Source organism: Mauremys reevesii, linkage group 9 (assembly GCF_016161935.1).
Source record: "Mauremys reevesii isolate NIE-2019 linkage group 9, ASM1616193v1, whole genome shotgun sequence".
In the NCBI taxonomy this organism is placed as follows: Eukaryota; Metazoa; Chordata; order Testudines; family Geoemydidae; genus Mauremys; species Mauremys reevesii.
In genome coordinates, this window is record NC_052631.1 from 89,590,166 (window position 1) to 89,608,717 (window position 18,552).

The window sequence follows — 18,552 nt, forward strand, 5'->3', positions numbered from 1 at the left end:
AGCAGAATGGAGCATATTTTTCTGCACTAATATTGAAGAATATATAGCACTGAAGATTTTCTGGATGTTACGGGATATACGGATACCTCTGAATTCATCAGGCTTCTTGATGAGCATCATACCGATGTGTGCCTTCCAAGGAGGAGTCTTGAAAGGAGTTCCATTTTAAAGTCTCCTTGGTGATCAGTTCTCCTGTAGTTGTGTATATTCAGTGAGCATGCAGCTTCTGTTGCACCTTCCCTTCGAGGTTTGTTTATATTCCAATGGGTTCCCACCATGTTGAGCCCTGCGTTACGATAAAACCAGATGTGGCAACCAAGCCTACCACCCAGCAAAGAGAAACCCCAAGCATTCAAGCGCAGCACAATACCGTGGGTGTAGCCTACTTGAAGACTCAGGGTAGCCATTCCTTGCTCCATATTTAATTTTATTTCTAAACCATCTAAGTTCATGGAATCTTTGAATTTGCAGTACGTTGAACCTTTAAAACTGTAAGTTACTAATACTTCAAGAGCACTGTGATGGATTATGTGGGGTGTTTAAAACTTCACCGTCTTACCAACTTAAAGATTCAATGTTTTGTTTTGTTTTGTTTTTTTCAAAGAATACATCTTTCTTTATCTGAGTTACTTAAAGAATAATTAATTTTGCAGAAATAAAAGTAAAAAGTGCATATAATCAGTTTTGAGGAACCAGGTGATAGTGATAAGGACTTAATTGTAACATCAAGTATATGTTTTTTTTCTCTATCTATTTTTTGCTAAATGAAACCTAAAGTCATTCTAGGAGACTTCTACCACGTTTAACTGTAAGTGGAGAAGATACATTTAATATATTTTTTTAAATCTTACTTCATCTGTGGCTCACTCATTTTAAAGAATATTTTTCTTTAACTATTGCAGAAATCTTTGTGGGTGGAGGGGAGGTTTTAATATTTTATGACATTGAATATGAACAAATTTACTTTTGTAGTTTAAAGAATCATATTGCTGATATAATTTAGTTTAGAAAAAAGATTTAAATTTTGTTTTCTAGCTTTAGCTTTGTTCAGTATAAAATATTAACATCAGATTTATTCTGGAAGGAGTAGTTGTTTTTTGTTTCAAGGTTCGGCCTGCGTCCCAAAGTTCCTCTGGTTTCTGAAAATTATGCCAGTTTACGTGTCATCTCCATTCATTTTCTACAGGACAGCCTCAGCGAACTCAAGGACTCTTCAGCAAAGGTTTGAATCTTTTATTTGTCACCAAGATTACATTTGTATTTCATGTGGAGAGATTTTACTCTTGTGTGGATGTTATACATTACCAGAGAAATTGAAATGTATGTGCTAACATAGAAACAGATTTTTCAACCATCGTATAAATGTGCTTTACACATGTGCCTTTAGATTTTGATCTATAGAATAAACTACAGTTGGCACAGTGTGCAGTCAACATTGGTCTGTTAATGTTGGCAGTACTTTATAGGGTGGTCACTTAATTTTTCACCTTTCCTTGATCCTTCTCAGACACATTTTTTTCATAGTTCATAGCTATTCCTGCAACTTTACTTTGCATAAAGAAAGCAACACTATGGCAGTATTCATGCTTCTAGAGTAGCCCCCACTCATTTGTGTCTTGGTAAACCTCCATCAATACCACCATCAGTGTGATTCCAGAGATAGTTGTTAGCTACCCACCAAGTTATCTTATTGGTATGCTTGCTTTTTTTCATAAATGTAATTCAAATTTAAAATACTGTAGAATTGTCCTCTAAAACAAATACATTGAAAAGATATTTGAAGTATAGTACATTCTGATATTTTGGGAAAAGGCCATAAAACAAGCATTAATGTAGATTTTAAACATATTTACCGAAATAATCAGATATTACAGTTATGAGCACATAGAAATACTTGAACTTGGTAATGTACTAGAATAATTTCTTATCCTTTTTGGTGGATCTATGTTACTGTGTGTGTGGCGGGGAGTAGATATGTCTGTTAAAACTGACTATTGAGATCTTGTGTTAATAAATAAAATACTTTCCAATAATCATAACATAGGTATTTATTAGCACAAATGTTGATAATATCAAATTAAGCAACTATGAACATTTCCCAATTAATTTATAGATTTTCATCTGTCATTATGCTTTTTCATTTACAAGGAAACAAGTTTAAAAATGCATGAGAGAATTGTTGCTTACTGCAAAGTGTACATCAGGTATTATTGTACCTTTTAGCTCAGATTGCTTAAATAAGTCTTTAGAAGAATTCTTTTTTATATAATTTTCAAACAGCAGCAGTAATTCTGCAACTGCTAGTTTGCTAATCTACTGGGTTTTTCTAAGTGTTTCCAGTGCTAACTGTACAGCATACATAGGAACATTTAGAAAGGGAGACAGGAGCATCAACTCCTTAATGTCCCAAATTCTCATAGTTTTCCTGTTTACACAGTTGTCACGTCTATGTAGCATATGTCATTTTAAATATTTGGGGTTGTTAACTTCTTTTGAAAGCATTGCTTTTCTGATTTCAGAAATCCAAGACATTTCTCTCCCACTCACATCTGTTAACAACTGGTTTGTGTGCGGGTGGGGGGGGTGTTATATTGGAAAAAAATTTATTAGCTAAGACAGTTTTTCCTAAACTAATTTCAGAAGTAAAATTAAATAATTTTTATATGCCAGTGCATTGGTGCATATGATTAACACAAACAGCTGAATTAAACATATGTTAAATAATCTGCAATTTGCTTATATTGCTTTAATTCAAAATAAACAGCTCCATTTTAGTGTTGGCTGCTGAATGTCCTTATGTATTGGACTGTAACATATATTTGTTTGTTTATTTTATTTATTTGTATTATTGTAGCACTTAGGGGTCCCAGTTATGAACCAGGATCCCACTGAGTTAGGCGCTGTACTAACACAGTTTTTCCTGGCGTTACTGTTCATAAAGTGCTTTTCTTCTGAGCTCTACTTTTCACTTCCCACCCTCCCTTCCAGTTGCTCCTTTTTTCTCTGACTAAATGAACCAGCATGCGTTCTGCTGGTAAAATCACAACCCTCATAAAGTAGCACTGGAGTATGAACTCTGTCTATAGAATAAGGAAGTCAAACCCTCTTCTTTCCCTGATGCATGTCCCTAAAAATAAAGGGTGCAAATTTCAAAGACTGAAGTACCCAACTGTCATTGAAAGTTAATGGGAATTGGGTACCTAAATCCTTTTGGTGCTTTTGAAAAGCTCATCTTAAATAACCAGCAGTTGACTAAGGTTTTAAGTATTCTTTTTTGTATACTGTTGAGTAGAATGATTAATTATAAGAAGATCTTAACTGACAGCTAAATATGAGGGAGTGGGAAGAGTCTGGAATAAAAGATCTGAAACTTCCACCATAGAGCAGACTCCATGTTCTCTAGTGCTTATCTATGGTAGTTGTGATATCCCCAAGAGACTGCCTGCTATGGCATTTTGTTGGAGCAGGAAGTGTGCATTGGAGGAAGGGAGCTGAACATTCGGTACTTCATGGATATGAACAAACCAGGGGATGAAGTATGTTTAAAAATTATACTTGCTGCAACCTGGAACTAAAGCAAAGGAAATGAATTAAATTTGTTGGGGTTTTTTACTCATTCCATGATGGTGCTTGTTTTTTCTTCTCACGTCCCCCGCCAAAAAATATTAAAAACAATCACGTTTGTCGCTAATACTCTGAGCAAAGAATATTGAAATTGCTTAAAGATAGGATTAATTTAATTATATGCTGGAAAATTTGCAAAACAAACTTGAAGAATTCTTCTCTCCACTAGCCAGCAGTTTGAGGATTTGTGGCTCAGTTGAGTTGTGTCCGTACTCATGTTTCTTTGATTGTTTATAGTATTGCAGTTGGAGAACCCATTCAGTGTTCTGAGTATCTTCCAAAAATGTATGACTTAAACACTTTGTGGTTTAAGATTACTGTTTAACAAAAAGTAATAACATGTTTAAAAAATAGATCCCATTAAGTCATCCCTGGGTCATTTGTAAATTATTCTTCTATATGCTGGAAATCTGTTGGGATGCTAATATCAAAAAGATGTATCATTTAAGCCAATTTTGACAGTGATCCATAATTGGGCAAATGAAGTTAGTTCTACATAACCTCTGTGGTACTGAAAGTCAGGATTTCCATATTCTAGGTGTACTGTAGTAAGTCCAGGCATTTTCATTGGCAGAATCAACAGTATTGCTACCTGGTTTGCATTGGTTATATTAAGTGTTACTGATAAACAACTTAATGTGTTTTTAATACAACATTATTTACCTTAAGTGTATCTTCTGTTCAAGCTAGTGCTGATTCTTTATGAAAATGGATCTTGAATTTTCAGCTTTGTATAAGACGCTTTTTTAACAGAGTTTTTGAGTATAATGCTACATTTTTTTCCACAGATGGACAATAAAGGTGCCTTTAACCTTTTGCTTGGCTGGAAAGTAATAATGTTTAGTTTTTATTCTTTGAGATAGAGCTGGTGCAGTAAACAGTAGGATTTTTTTTTTCATTTCCACATTTAGGAAGACATTATTAATCCTCAGTAATATTGCCTTAATTTAACAGCACTACATTAACCACACTACTCCCGCACTGTCCAAGAGTAAGGAGAGAGAAGTGGACAAGAAAGATTTGGACAAGTCCAGGGAAAGATCCAGAGAGAGAGAGAAGAAAGATGAAAAGGATAGGAAAGATCGAAAAAGGGTTTGTGACATTTTTATGAAATAGCTTAGAAAGTTGGTGCATGCTTGACTCATTCTTTGACTCTAAGCCATAATAATTATAATTGGTGTGATAGCCCTTATAGACAGAAGTGACCTGCTGCAGGGTTTATTCTTCATTTGCCCTATTAATTCTTAAAAGGTCAATACTTGACGTTAATAGATTCTAATCTGCATTTTAATCTTCCATGTCAAGGGAGTAAGTTCAGAAGCTTTAAACAAACTTTAATCATGCAACTGCCTTTAAAAACTTGAAAAATACGGTGTTTGTACAGTATTCTATTTAGGATTCTGTTTTAGAAATCAGCATCTGTTAATCTGCTAACATTACATAATTGTATTTGGCTTTAGGATCATTCAAATAGTGACCGGGAGGTGCCACAGGACTCAACCAAAAGGCGTAAAGAGGAAAATGGAACAAGTATGTGTTTTATTTCATTTTTCTATGCTTGAAGTGTCCAGTCATTATTATGAATTGTGATATGCGTTTTTTTTTCCAGCTGGTTCTTCAAAACATAGTAAAAGTGAAAGTCCATCTGATTCCCCTCGTTCAAATGAGAAGGAAAAGGAGAAGAACAAATCAAAATCTTCAGGCAAAGAAAAAGGTGATTCAATCAAAACTGAAAAGATGGAGAAAAGTTCCTCTGGTAGCAAAAAGGTAAAATGAATAAACTTTCTTGTTTGTCTATTACTACTAAACCGTTTAATTGAAACATTTTGTGCCAGGTAATGCTTTGGAGTTATTTTTCAGCTTTTGAATGCCCTGGTGTATGGCCTGTGTATTAGACACAGATACTGCAAATGGCAGAGCAAAATACATCTGGAATTTTTGACCAGGTAGCCACAACTTTACTTAATACACTCAATAGTCAACTCTGACTGGATAAGTCATGAGGGAACACCTTTCATGTTAGTAGCAATGATGGAGGAAACCTTCTGTGCCAGATAATACTTATTTTTGAATGCTATGGTGTGAGTTTATAGCCTAGATTGGGGGACTAATATTTTAAAACAGCGTTTTGTATACTTCGCTGGTATTGGGAATTAAGGTTCCTTTTCAGTCCAAAAAAAATTCTGAAATGGAGCCTTACTTAAATATTGATTATGCCAAAGTTAGCTTATATTTGATCAAGAAATCTATATGGGAAAACTCCTTTGGCCCTTGGTAAGGAAATGTGTTCAAATTTGAAGACTATATTCAGTCATTAGAGTGTGAACCAGACTGACTCTACTTATTCTTTTAACTGCAAGTCTCAGTGTAGCCATATCTAAGAAGACACCTAACCACCCATTTAGTGTAGTCTTCTTTCTAAGACATTTTTAAAATGATTGTGACTACAGTAGATCTGTCTTCAACTATGCATATGGAGTTTACTGGAGTTTTTGAGGAAAAATTGTTTACAATAATGTAATATATTGTTAAATTGATAATTGGAAGAGGCAATGATAAGTACACTAACTCACTTGATGTTGTAGTTATGTTCCTGAAAAATGCGACTTCAAGACAAACGTCGTTAAGCTAATCCAATTTCTTTGTACACTCAAACATATTTTACTTTATTTTCCCTATACAAATTTTGCACAGGAGTCTAGACATGATAAAGAAAAAACAGAAAAAAAGGAAAAACGGGACAGTGCTGGAGGGAAAGAAGAAAAGAAACAATATCCTTTTAATTTTTGAACACTGAAATTTTAAGTAACATAAAAAGTGAAGTAAGATAACTCTGTGTTCTTAAGGAATTAAAAAAGCATTTTTCTTTAATGCTTAATTTACTCATAAATCTTCAGACAAGCACAGATAATGAAGACTGTTCCAGTCAAGGTAAGAATTATTTTCATGTTTTCCCTTTACCAAAGTATTGAAGATACCTGCTAAAGTCTATGGGTAAAATTTGCATCTCTGCTGTGACCCCTCTAAGGTGGATTAAAGGACCAGAATGGCATAAAAGGGGATAAAAACAAAAAATTTCCCCTAGCACATAAAATAAGGAAGACAGCCCCAGGCTGCTCTAAGAGGACTCCCTCAGAAGCCTTGATACAGGGGCTGAGTTGGGGGGCAAGAGAGAGATGTTAGAGGGGGACTGCAACACATAATGATGTGGAGATTCTGGGCAGCACTGCTGCCCATAGGCAGCTGGGAACAAGGCTGCTATAATGTAGACAGCCCTTGATAATCCACTTGCTGCTTGATAATCTCTTGCTAACAAGCTGCTATTCTTCAAGTAATTGCTCATGTGTATTCCACATAGGTGTGTGTGCTCGTCATGTGCACCGATGCCGGAAGTTTTTCCCGTAGCAGTAACTGTAGGGGAGTGCCCTAGCGACCCCTGGAGTGGCACATCCATGGCGTGGTATAAGGGGTGCTGCGCACTGGTCCCATCCTCAGTTCCTTCTTTCCGCCAGTGAAGGTGCTTCGGAACTGCTCTGCTCCAGCTTTGCTGTAGCTCATCCCCAAAAACAGCTTGTTCGTTCAGTGTATGATACCTGTAGTTAGTTTAGTTTAGCTAGAGCACCCAGGCCGGGGCATGCCCCATGCCTCGGGTATTAAGTTGTGCAACACTTGTAGGCGATCTATGCCAGTGAGTGATCTGCACGCAGACTGTTTACGTTGTTTGGGGGAAACCCATGTCAGCGATTGCTGCAAGATTTGCAAGTCATTTAAGCCTCAGGCCAAGAGAGAAAGGGACATTAGGCTTCGAGATATTTTGGTGGAGTTGGTGCTGATTGCGGCTCCGGCATGCCACTCTGAGTCAGCAGCGGCGACCCTTGGGCGCCATTGACTAGTCGGCACCGCTCCCCATCCTCTGGGCACGCCAAAAAGGCTAGGAAGAGGACTTCTATGCCGCGGCACCGGAGTAAACCTGGGACAGAGGCTAGACCCATGTTGGGCAGTCCTCGATCCCCACCAGCCTCTAGGCTTCTGACTCAAGTCAAGCGGAGTAGCCCGGCCCATTTGGAGAAAAGCATAGTTCATTATGCCTATGTAGTCTTTGGCCTCTCCAAATAAGATTGGACAATAAGTGAAAGCTTTACATATAGGTCTTGAGAGACAAGTCTAGACAAGATCAACTTCAAATTCAACGTATTCATGTTTAAATTCCAACTTGAATGTGGGTGTGAATCAAGAGAGATGTACCAAAAACATTTTTAATCAAGTTTTCTAAAATCCTCTTCTGAGGCTTTTTAGACATTTACACATATACAGATTCATTAAAATATTGGTAAATAATTTACTTATGCCAAGAAATGCTGACAAATTCGAATTTGAAAGATAAAAACGAGTCTTTAGCAAGCAGTTATGTGTTCAGATATTTTAGGAGTCTCTGAACACTGTTCATTTTGTGGCGATCAGGGAAGCGATGCCCTTCTAGATTTCAAAATAATTCACCCATCCACCTAGTCTCAGAAGCCATGTGTCACTGCCAGCCTCTCTCCAGAGGACAATGGATAATTTTACATTCTGTAAAATATGTGTAATTATGGCTGGTAAATATTAGAGCTGACTGACTAAAGCATAGCAAATAATTTATTCAAAGAATGTAGCCTCTCTGTTTACCAGTTGCCTGTGAGCAGTTTATAATTTTCTTATATTTGTTCTCCATTCAAAATTACTTGATGAATTGTTTCTGTGGAAAATTATTGGGCTGTAGACTCGTTTGTGCATATTTGCAGAAAGCAAACATAAGGAAGAATGCAGCTGAAGCAAACTCAAATTTTTATTCAATTAAACATTTGTTGAAGTTTTAGAGTTAATTGCCCAGCTATAGTAAACATGGTTCTGAAATATTATAAAATGTACTGCCACCTGGGTAAGGTCTTCAGCCTCTCTACCTCCCCTTTATGCCATCAAAATATAGTAGTAAGCTTTCACAACTAGCAAAAAATCAGTGTATTAAAAGGGTGGCAGTACTTAAAACATGAATACCATTCAGTATATTTATATGACAAACAAAGATGGAGATAAAGGCCAGAATATGTATCAATAACTTAAGGGTTAAGCAGAGTAGTTTGTACCATCACAGGACCCCTGCCAAGGAGATATTTTGAAGTGTCCCCCACAGGAAAATTACAGCAGCATCTCTGCTGTGGTGTCTCTGACAGCGCAACCTGGAGATAACACTGCTGCTGGGAGGAGGGTGGCAAAGGCTTTTTGCCCTCGACTCAGGAATACAGAGGTGCAGGAGAGCTGCTTTCTCTTTTCTGCACCACAGATATGGCAGAGGAAGGGGACTTACTTCAGAAGGCATCCTCTTCACTGGGACTATTACTCCAAAAAGCAATTAGTAGAGCCTTGTGAGGATACAAAATTTGTATCCACATCCGATCTGCAGAAATGGTCTGCAAATATAAAGGTGATATCCATGTACCGTATTTATCGGCGTATAACACGCACAGGCGTATAACACGCACCTTCATTTTAAGGGGGAAATTTCAGGAAAAAAACTTAAATTTCAAATAAAGGACTTTGAAGCAAAATAAGGGTAGCTCAGAACTTGCATACAATTCCTTTAAAAAACAAATTTCAAGGACAAAAAGAAAAAGGTAGAAATAAATAAATTGTCAAGATAAATTTTAATATATTTTCCCCCTAAACACATAGCTACAAAATACTAAGCATTATAAAGTCAAGGTTAAAATTCCAGCACCATCCTTAACATGTTCATTTATTACTTCCCATGCATATTCCACTTGCAGGTTACAGACACCCTATAAATAGCACTAACCTCCTGTTAGCTACCATTTTTCACTAACAAAACTGGGAGGGGGGCAGGGGCTAGGGGCGCTCGGGGAGGGGGACGGATCTCGGGCCGCTCGGGAGGGGTCGGGGACTAAGGACGCTCGGGGCTCGGGCCGGGCCGCGCGCCGCTCGGGAGGGGGCGGGGCTAGGCGGTGCTCCGCGGGTTAGGGCCGCTCGGGGGGACGGGACGGGGCTCGGGCCGCTCGGGAGGGGGCGGGGGCTAAGGCGGCTCTGGCCGGGCCGCTCGGGAGGGGGCGGGGCTAGGGCCAGGGCCGCTCGGGAGGAGGAGGGAGGCGGGGCCTCGGGCCGCGGTGGCGGGGCGCGGGGGCTCGGGCAGCTCGGGCCGGGCCGCTCGGGTGGGGGCTCGGGCCGGGCCGCGCCGCTCGGGAGGTGGGGGCTCGCGCAGGCCGGGGCTCGGGGCTCAGGCCCCGCCGCTGGGGGGGGGGGAGAGGGCGGGGGCTCGGGCCGCTGGGGGGGGGGCTAGGGCCGCGCTGCTCGGGAGTGGGGCAGGGGCTAGGGCGCCGCTCCGCGCCGCTGGGGGGGGGGCGGCGCTTTTCTTTTCTGCCTGGGGCGGCAGAAATCCTAGAGCCGGCCCTGTTAAGGTTATATCGGCGTATAACACGCACACATCATTTGCCCCCTATTTTCAGGGGAAAAAAGTGCGTGTTATACGCCGATAAATACGGTATTTGCAGGGCTGTAGCAATTAGGGACGTTGAGTTGGCTTGGCTATTAGAAGGGTTTTGACAGTTTGTCCTGGTGACATTGCTTGCCCAGCCACTAAAGCCAAAAGCAGGTAACTGAAGTAACTGCGTAATGAAAATCACACTGGTGCCCTGTGCCCTTTGGTGGGATCTAGGGGGAAGGAGATGATGCTAGGAGTCAGGGCCCTAGCTATTTTGGGGACACTTTTTTCTCCTTTTATATCATTCTGAGTTTAACCAAGGCACTCAACTATATTTGAACAGCTGGGAGCTGTGTTCTCTGAAGGGCCCTCATTTATGGAATTTACTTCCCTTGTTCATTCAACAAAGCCAGTATTTGCTGACCTTTGGGAAATGGTCTCAACCATATTGATTTGCTTAAATGTTTTCTTGAGGGAGTGTGCTTGAGCAGGCTGAGTTCTGAGCCTAGGACAGAGTTATTTTGGGGCTAATCTTGTGTAGCTTATCTTGTATTAAAATACCAAACTACATGTGACCAGAAGTTCCTGTATGTGTGCTTTCATAAATGGAGAACTGAAATACATTCAGATGAAGTATGATCATAAAAATACAATTTATGTAGCATAGTTTAAGAAACAAGCACTTAAGTAAATGTCAGTTCTTCAAGTAGTGCTTCAAAGGTGCTGCACTTCAGGTGTTGGTGCATCCTTATGCCTTTGATGGGAGAATTTCAGCAGCAGTGCTTGTCTGGGCCACGTGTGCACGCTCTACATCTCGCACTGCAGGACAAGACACCCTCCCACTCCCACCCCAGTTCCTTCTCAACCATCCTCGGTCTGACATGGAGTTCCCAGCAATGTTAAGACTGATAGCTAAACTTAGAGTTTAGAGTAGTCTTTAGTACCCTACTTAGGTTTACTTATCCCTTTCTCCCCATTTATTTCCTTTAATTCTTTTTTCCTTTCCCCCTTTACTCCAAGTTTGAATACTCCTTAGCTTAGTTAGAGTTCACTGTTAAGGTTGAGCCACTATAACTTGAGCCATGCCCAGTTCACTGGGCTTCAAGCACTGCCTTTCTGGCTAAGAGGCGATCCCGATTTCGGACGGGCACTCTGTGTGTCCGGTACCTAGGGGAGACACATGAAGCTCACACAAGAAAGGACAGAAACCCACTCCTCAAACTATGGTTAATGGAGAAGTCTCTACATCCAGCATCTGATCCAGGTCTGCAGACCTCCCCTGGACAATTTTCCATGGCAACTTCACCTGTCTCACAGTGGAAGGCTCACTCTTCCAAAAAGGCAGTGAGGAAAAGTGCTTCAACTTTTTTCAAGGAGCCACCAAAAAAGAAGCACACTCTAGCCCACTCCTCATCCTCGGTACCAATTGCACCGCGGCTGAGTATTTACAAGGCACCAGGATCGTCTGGTACCACACATACCGTGAAAACCAGTGACCCTAAGTGTACAGGTTTGGATCAGAGATGCAAACAGAAACCTACCTCCTCCGCTACAGCACCGACAGAGCTGCCTCAACGCAAGTTATGGCGCCACCTCCTGTCCCAACAACTCGGAGCGCTCCAAGGTCAGCACCAACAATTGCGACTACAACAGCACTGTTGGCACTGACTACCTTCATACCGAAACCATCGGCACCGCACCTCTTCCTATATCAGGCAGACCTTCATGTCTCATTGATGCCTGAATCACCTTTTCCCACTGATGTTTCTCTGGCACCACGTGGCACAGCACCACGTCAGCCCACTTCACCCACTGGCCCCACCATTCTCTAGTGAGGAAGAAGATACTGAGGACGAGTTTGCCTTCTCATCTCAGCATTCCTCTCCTGTTCAATCTACTTCAGCACTGGATCCACCTGTACAGCTTAAAACCTATCACAGGGCTGACATTCACTACTCAGTTGCCCTACTTGGGGGCATACAGGAGACAGTACCCCAGACACCAAGCCCATACAAAATGAGGCTTAGAGCTCCCTCACCACTCTCAGTTGCTGTACTTTCAGAGCCCACTGAGGAGAGCATTTGAAGAACAGGAGGAAACCCAAGAACAGGATACAACACCAACATCCAACATTTCTTCCTCGTCCTTGGGCGAGGCAATAATGCTACCGCCACCTCCAGCGGTATATGATTTTAAATGTGTTCAAGAACTCTTTGAAGAATCACTGATACCGTAGAGATTCCTCTAGAGGAGGTCCCAGAGTCCCAGCACAAACTACTGGACATTCTCCATACATCCTCCTAATCTAAAATTGTGCTGCCCATAAACGACTGGCCAAAAACATGGCAGACCCCGGCTACAATACTGCCCACCTGCAAGAGAGCAGATAAGAAGTATTATGTTCCCTCTAAAGAAGTAGACTTATTTTCTCACCCCGCACCAAATTCACTAGTGGTCGATGCTGCCAACCAATGAGGCAGACAACAACTGAGATCCACTCGATACAACAAAGAGTGGAAAGGTTTGAATCTTTTTGGCCGCAAGGCCTTTTCATCTGCCACTCTTCAGTTCTGGATTGCCAATTATGCTGCCCTAATGGCAAAATACGACCACACAAATTACTCCAAACTCAGTGAATTTATTGACATCATACCGGAGGACAAAAGAAACCAATTTAAGTCAATAATTTCAAAGGGCCAACTCCTATCCAGAACAACCTTACAGATCTCTCTAGATGTGGGCGATATAGTGGTGTGCTCCACAGCCACTGCCATAGCTATGTGCCGGACTTTGTGGCTTCACCTGTCAAGCTTCCCAAGGAAGGTACAATCCACCATCGAGGACCTCCCATTCAATAGCCAGAAGCTGTTCGTGGTAAAAACTGATGAGTCACTTCACACTCTGTAAGACTCAAGGGCGACGCTCTGCTGCCCTTATATACACACCTGCAACAAAAAGAAAACAGGGTAAATATTATCCCACTCCGCACACAAAGTCTGTCCTGTAAGCCTCACAACAGAGGCACCATGACACCGAAAGACAGAGGCCTCCAAAGCATCATCAACCATCCCACCAGCCCTCTTCAAAACAACGATTTTGAGAGTTTGGTTGAGGACCCAAAGACCTTCCCCATTCTTCAGTGCTGACACCATCACTAACCATCCACTGTTTTTGGAGACCGCAAATGTATGGCAATCCATCACCATAGATAAATGGGTTCTGGAGGTAATCCATTCAGGCTATACAATACCATTCATCTCCATCCCACCCTCCCTCCCTTTCCCTCTTCAGAGACCCCTGTCATGAACACCTTCTACAGCAAGAAGTAAACCATTTCCTACAACTGGGTGCCATGGAACATGTACCATCACAACACAAAGGGAAGGGTTTTTACTCCCACTACTACTTAACCCAGAAAAAGAATGGAGGATGGAGGCCTATCTTAGACCTCAGAAAACAAATTCATAAGGATCCAATGGTTCAGGATGGTCATATTAGCAGCAACAATACCAGCACTGGAACAGGGGAACTGGTTTTTGACCCTCAATTCAAGATGCCTATTTTCACGTAACCATACTTCCCATACACAGGAGGTTTCTCAGGTTTACTCTGGGGACAGAACATTATCAATACAAAGTTCTGCCACTTGGCCTGTCAGCAGCGCCTCGGGTATTTTCCACAGAGTTCCCGGTAGTGGTGGCACACCTCCGCAAACAAGGAATGACAATTTTTCTCTATTTGGATGATTGCCTGTTAAAGGCATCCACCTGGGCAGATGCCATAGACACTATGCAGACGACAATCTCTCTCTTCTTGCAGCTGGGACTACAAATCAACACATGGAAATCAACACTAACACCCGTGCAGAAACTGGACTTCATTGGGGTGCATCTCGATGCTATAGAGGCCGAAGTGTCGTACCACCGACCAGATTTCTCACTATAGCCAATCTGATCTCCATCATATTGATCAACCCACAGATATCGGCATGGGCTTACCTTCAATTACTAGGCCATATGGCAGCAACCACATTCGTGGTACAACATGTGCGTCGTCACATATGCTGCCTTCAGGGCTGGCTAAGAACCACGTACCACAGAAACGCAGCCTAAACAGATGCTGTTTGTAATGTTGTTCAAAGTCAAAGACTCGCTACACTGGTGGACACAACCCAACAATGTGTGCATGGGAGTCCCTTTCACACAGACTCCACCTTCAATAATTCTCACAACTGACGCCTCTTTGATAGATTGGGGGGCCTATCTACAACATCACACAATTCAGGACAGGTGGTCTCCCATCGAGACACTGTTACACACAAATCATCTGGAACTCAGAGCAGTTTGCAACGTGTGCTTGCACTTTCTGTCATTGATCAGGTAATGACTGACAGCATTGCCTGCATGTTTAAATAAACTGGCAGGGAGGGGCAAGGTCGCAATTCCTATGCGCCGAAGTCAAGAAACTATAGAATTGGTGTATCCAGCACAATGTCAGCATCTCAGCCTCATATCTCCCAGCACATCAAAATGCCACAGCAGATGCATTTTCCCAGGACCATGAATGGGAACTAAACAACACAGTGCTACAGAACATATTTGAATGCTTGGGTCACCCATCCATTGATCTCTTCACGACCTCCCAGAATCACACATGCCTGCAATTCTGCTTGAGAGCAGGTTTGGGCCCCCGTTCTTTGGGCGATGCCTTTCTCCTCAAATGGGCCATGCCTATCCTATACACCTTTCAAGCTATCCTCATGCTATCGAGGGAAATACACAAAATAAGAACCAAAAAAGCCAAAGTCCTCTTGATAGGCCTCGCATGGCCCAGACAAACTTGGTACTCGCACTCTTCTACTCTTGCCAAATCTTCTCATGCAGGACAGGTCTGCCACCCAAATCTGGAGAGACTTCACCTGAGAGCATGGCTCCTACATGGCACCCGCACAATGAACCAGCCTGCTAGGAACAGGTGAAAGACATATTGGTAAACAGGAAGAAGACAACCACATGGAATACTTTCCAACATCAATGGAAGAGATTTGCCATCTGTTGCCAAAACAAACAAGTACAACCTGTTACCGCTTCCTCACCAGTTATTTTAGAATACATGCTGGAATTAAAAAAATCCAGCCTATTTCTTAGTTCACTTAAAGTACACCTCGTTGCTATTACTACTTTTCAACCGAAGGTAGATGGGATATCGATTAGGGATGTAAAAATCATTTTTAAAATTACCCATTTAAACTATTAAAATTATATCTGTTAACCGTTTAATCATTAACAAGTTTACAATCTACCCCACATATATATTATCTTTGTCAAGTGTCTTTACTAACAACAAAAACAGACAGACTTATGTGTAAACCCACTTTTTCAATGACCCGCTACACTTCATTAAGTCGAAAATACTCAGACATTCCTCCATGTCATTCTGCCATACTTTCGGTTTGTAGAACTGTGGATCGAAGCTCTAGTCACGAGGTTACACAACAAATTGATACATATTTGCTGGTATTGCTGCAGCATTTTTAATGTGCACATTAGGTATTACAATGTCACAAAATTATTTTACCAATGTGTTTTAAATATTAACTGCAATATATTAACGGTAAGACTAATACTTATTGGATAACCATTTAATTGCTTAATATTTTACATCCCTAATATCTATATTTGTCCATCCTACCACCAAACAATTTCTATGGGGCATCAGAAATATTTATCCTGAAATATGAGTACCTACCCCACTTTGGGGTTTAAAATTGGTATTACTGCCTTACCGGAGCCCCATTCAGACTATTAGCAACATGCTCTCTAACACATCTGTTGATGAAAGTTAACTTCTTATTCACTATCATGTCCACCCAACAAGTGGAAGAGTTAAGAGCCCTCATGGCACACCCACCGTATACCATCTTCTTCAAAGATAAGGTCACCCTAAGACCTCACCCTAAATTTTTTACCTGAAGTACCCTCCTCTTTTCACCTGAGCCAACCAATCCATCGTCCCTCATTCTTCCCCAAACCCCATGGGAGCAACGGAACTCAATATTACACACTCTGGATATCAGACGCGTATTAGTGTTCTACCTTGAGAGAACCAAGACCTTCAGAAATTCACCAAGACTTATTTCAACTTCAGTGTGATCTAAAGGTCAGCCATTTTCAAGCAGAGGCTGTCCAAATGGATTTCTGGGTGCATTCACCTATGCTATCAACAATATGACATACAACCCTCACTGGGTATCTGAACTCTCTCTACCAGGTCATTATCAACCTCAGTAGCTTTTCTCAACAACATGCTGATCATGGACATGTGTAAAGTGGCCACCTGGGCATCCGTGCACATGTTTACAAAACCTGTGCAATAGATCAGAGCTCAAGATCGGGTGCATTAGTAGGACTTACAGTACTATCCTCAATTACCCATGCAACTCCGAAGCCCCTTCTGTCCACCAAGGGCCACTGCTCAACAGTCACCTAAAGTGGAGCACCCACAGGGATGCTCCTTGAAGAAGAAGAGAAGGTTACCTACCCTGTGCAGTAACTGAGGTTCTTTGAGATGGTGTCCCTGTGGGTGCTCCACTATCCACCCTCCTCCCCTCTACTTTGGAGTTCAATCTGTGGACTCGGGTGGAGAAGGAACTGAGTCAGGATCTGGTTGCGCGGCACTAGATAGGTGCTGACAGTAGCATGAGATGGAGAGAGTGCATCCATGACCAGACAAGAACTGCTGCTGAAATTCTCTGATCAAAGGTGCCCACAGGGACATAATGTCAAAGAACAGGGTAAGTAATCTTTTACACATTTAGGTAATACACATCCAGTTATTTCTTGCAGTAATTTAAGGGGGCATCTGGTATAACATTCACCTTACTCTCCTTCATTTGCGTGGGTAAGTGTGTAAAAGTGCTTTTACAGCAACACAAAATTGTGGCAGCTAATTCCATTTCTGCTGCTTGCACAACCTCTTCTATTACATTCGTAATGTGCGTGTATTGTTTTATATTCAATTGCTTTTATTTCTCATTTAGAGGTATTAATCTTCTCAGGACAGCTTGTTGAATTTTACTTTTGCCAATACTTGTTTTTGTTGAATTTTTATCTATTAAGCAGAGTTTTTCATTATTTTTATTTATAATCCCAGTGCCTGATTGTGTGTGTTAGTGTAGTTCTCATTACAAAGTAGGAAATTGAAGTAATTGTCTGTAAAATCTAAAGATAATCAGAGTGGCCAATTAAAATAGTATTTTTCCACTTTCATTGTTGGGCCTGTGAATAGAAATAAATTCTAACAAGTTCTGAATCTTCTGATTCTTTAGAAATGACATCTAATTGCATTGGCATATGTATTTGTTTTAGGGTGAGGTTGAAAGTGGAAGATATCCAGCTGTGACCAGAAATGTATTTTCAAGAGTATAGATTGCACAGAAATTTGTGAATGAAGAGGACCCATCTGCATCTCCTTAAATTATTCAGTTCTCTGCTTTATTTCCCCCATGCTGAACATTTAATTGTTGAGTTGTACATTACTGTATTTTAACTTGTTGCTTAGTTTCTCACACATTTATTTTCAGTACCTGGCTGAAAGTGTTACCTATTCCATATTTTAGCACAATGTGCTGCAAACAGTTGCCATAGTGCAAATAAGGTTTCATGTGTACAGAGTTCCTCTTTAGGTTGTCTAAATACTGCCTGAGTTTAATGATTCTTTCAATCTGAAATGCATTCTTTTAGATGTCTGAAAACCATAAATAAACAGTTATTGAACCATTTTTGAATTTACCTCATTTAAACTCAGTTTTTATTTATTACTTAGCCTGTTTTTAATATCAGTCACTAAAAACCAAGTGGGAGCACTGTTTTCATGCAATGCTTAGGAATTATTTGTATATTATGTGTACAACATTGAGCTGTTTAAAAAAAACAAAAACAAACAAAAAAAAACCCCACCCAAACCTGCATTCAATTGTCCCTTGCCACACCTTTGTTTGTCATGATGTTTTTAGATAAATTGGAAAATACTCTCTTCAAAAATGAAATAAATTAGGTTTCAATTCTACAGCTACAGGAGCTTTGTATCGCTGAACTTTAGTCTGAAAAGTTTCAAAATGACATTTTTAAAAAAGAGAATTTTTTTTATCTGCTGAATTCTACCAGTGTAACCTTTTTTCTAAATAAACAATAGTTTTCTCAATGGGTCGTAAATCATTGTGTCTGTGTTGTCGCTTTATTGACAAAGGTAGTGCTAACAAAATTCAGTTTTAGTCAGTGTGAACTTACTTCTTCCCTTAAACCTCTTCCACTATGGCTAAATCCTCTTTTCAGTTGGTCTGCCTTACAAATCAGATCATACATCTGGAAAAGACCTGGGTCATCTAATATGTCCCCCTGCGCTAGTGCTTGATCCTGTCTCTCCATTGTGGATCAGGCACAGAAATCACAAATCTG

General features: G+C 40.8%; 1 protein-coding gene across 2 annotated transcripts in view; it reads left to right on the plus strand.

Moving 5' to 3' along the window:
• THOC2 (THO complex 2) overlaps positions 1 to 18,309 on the plus strand; it is a 102,864-nt gene extending 84,555 nt beyond the window's left edge. For both annotated transcript variants that reach the window (XM_039487931.1, XM_039487932.1), the window contains 7 exons: positions 1,187 to 1,222; positions 4,579 to 4,716; positions 5,085 to 5,154; positions 5,234 to 5,391; positions 6,319 to 6,395; positions 6,508 to 6,555; positions 17,464 to 18,309. In XM_039487931.1, the coding sequence (XP_039343865.1) occupies positions 1,187 to 1,222; positions 4,579 to 4,716; positions 5,085 to 5,154; positions 5,234 to 5,391; positions 6,319 to 6,395; positions 6,508 to 6,535 (507 nt within the window). In that variant the 3' untranslated portion in view covers positions 6,536 to 6,555; positions 17,464 to 18,309. The remainder of the gene's footprint in view (positions 1 to 1,186; positions 1,223 to 4,578; positions 4,717 to 5,084; positions 5,155 to 5,233; positions 5,392 to 6,318; positions 6,396 to 6,507; positions 6,556 to 17,463) is intronic.
• The last annotated feature ends 243 nt before the right edge of the window (positions 18,310 to 18,552 follow it).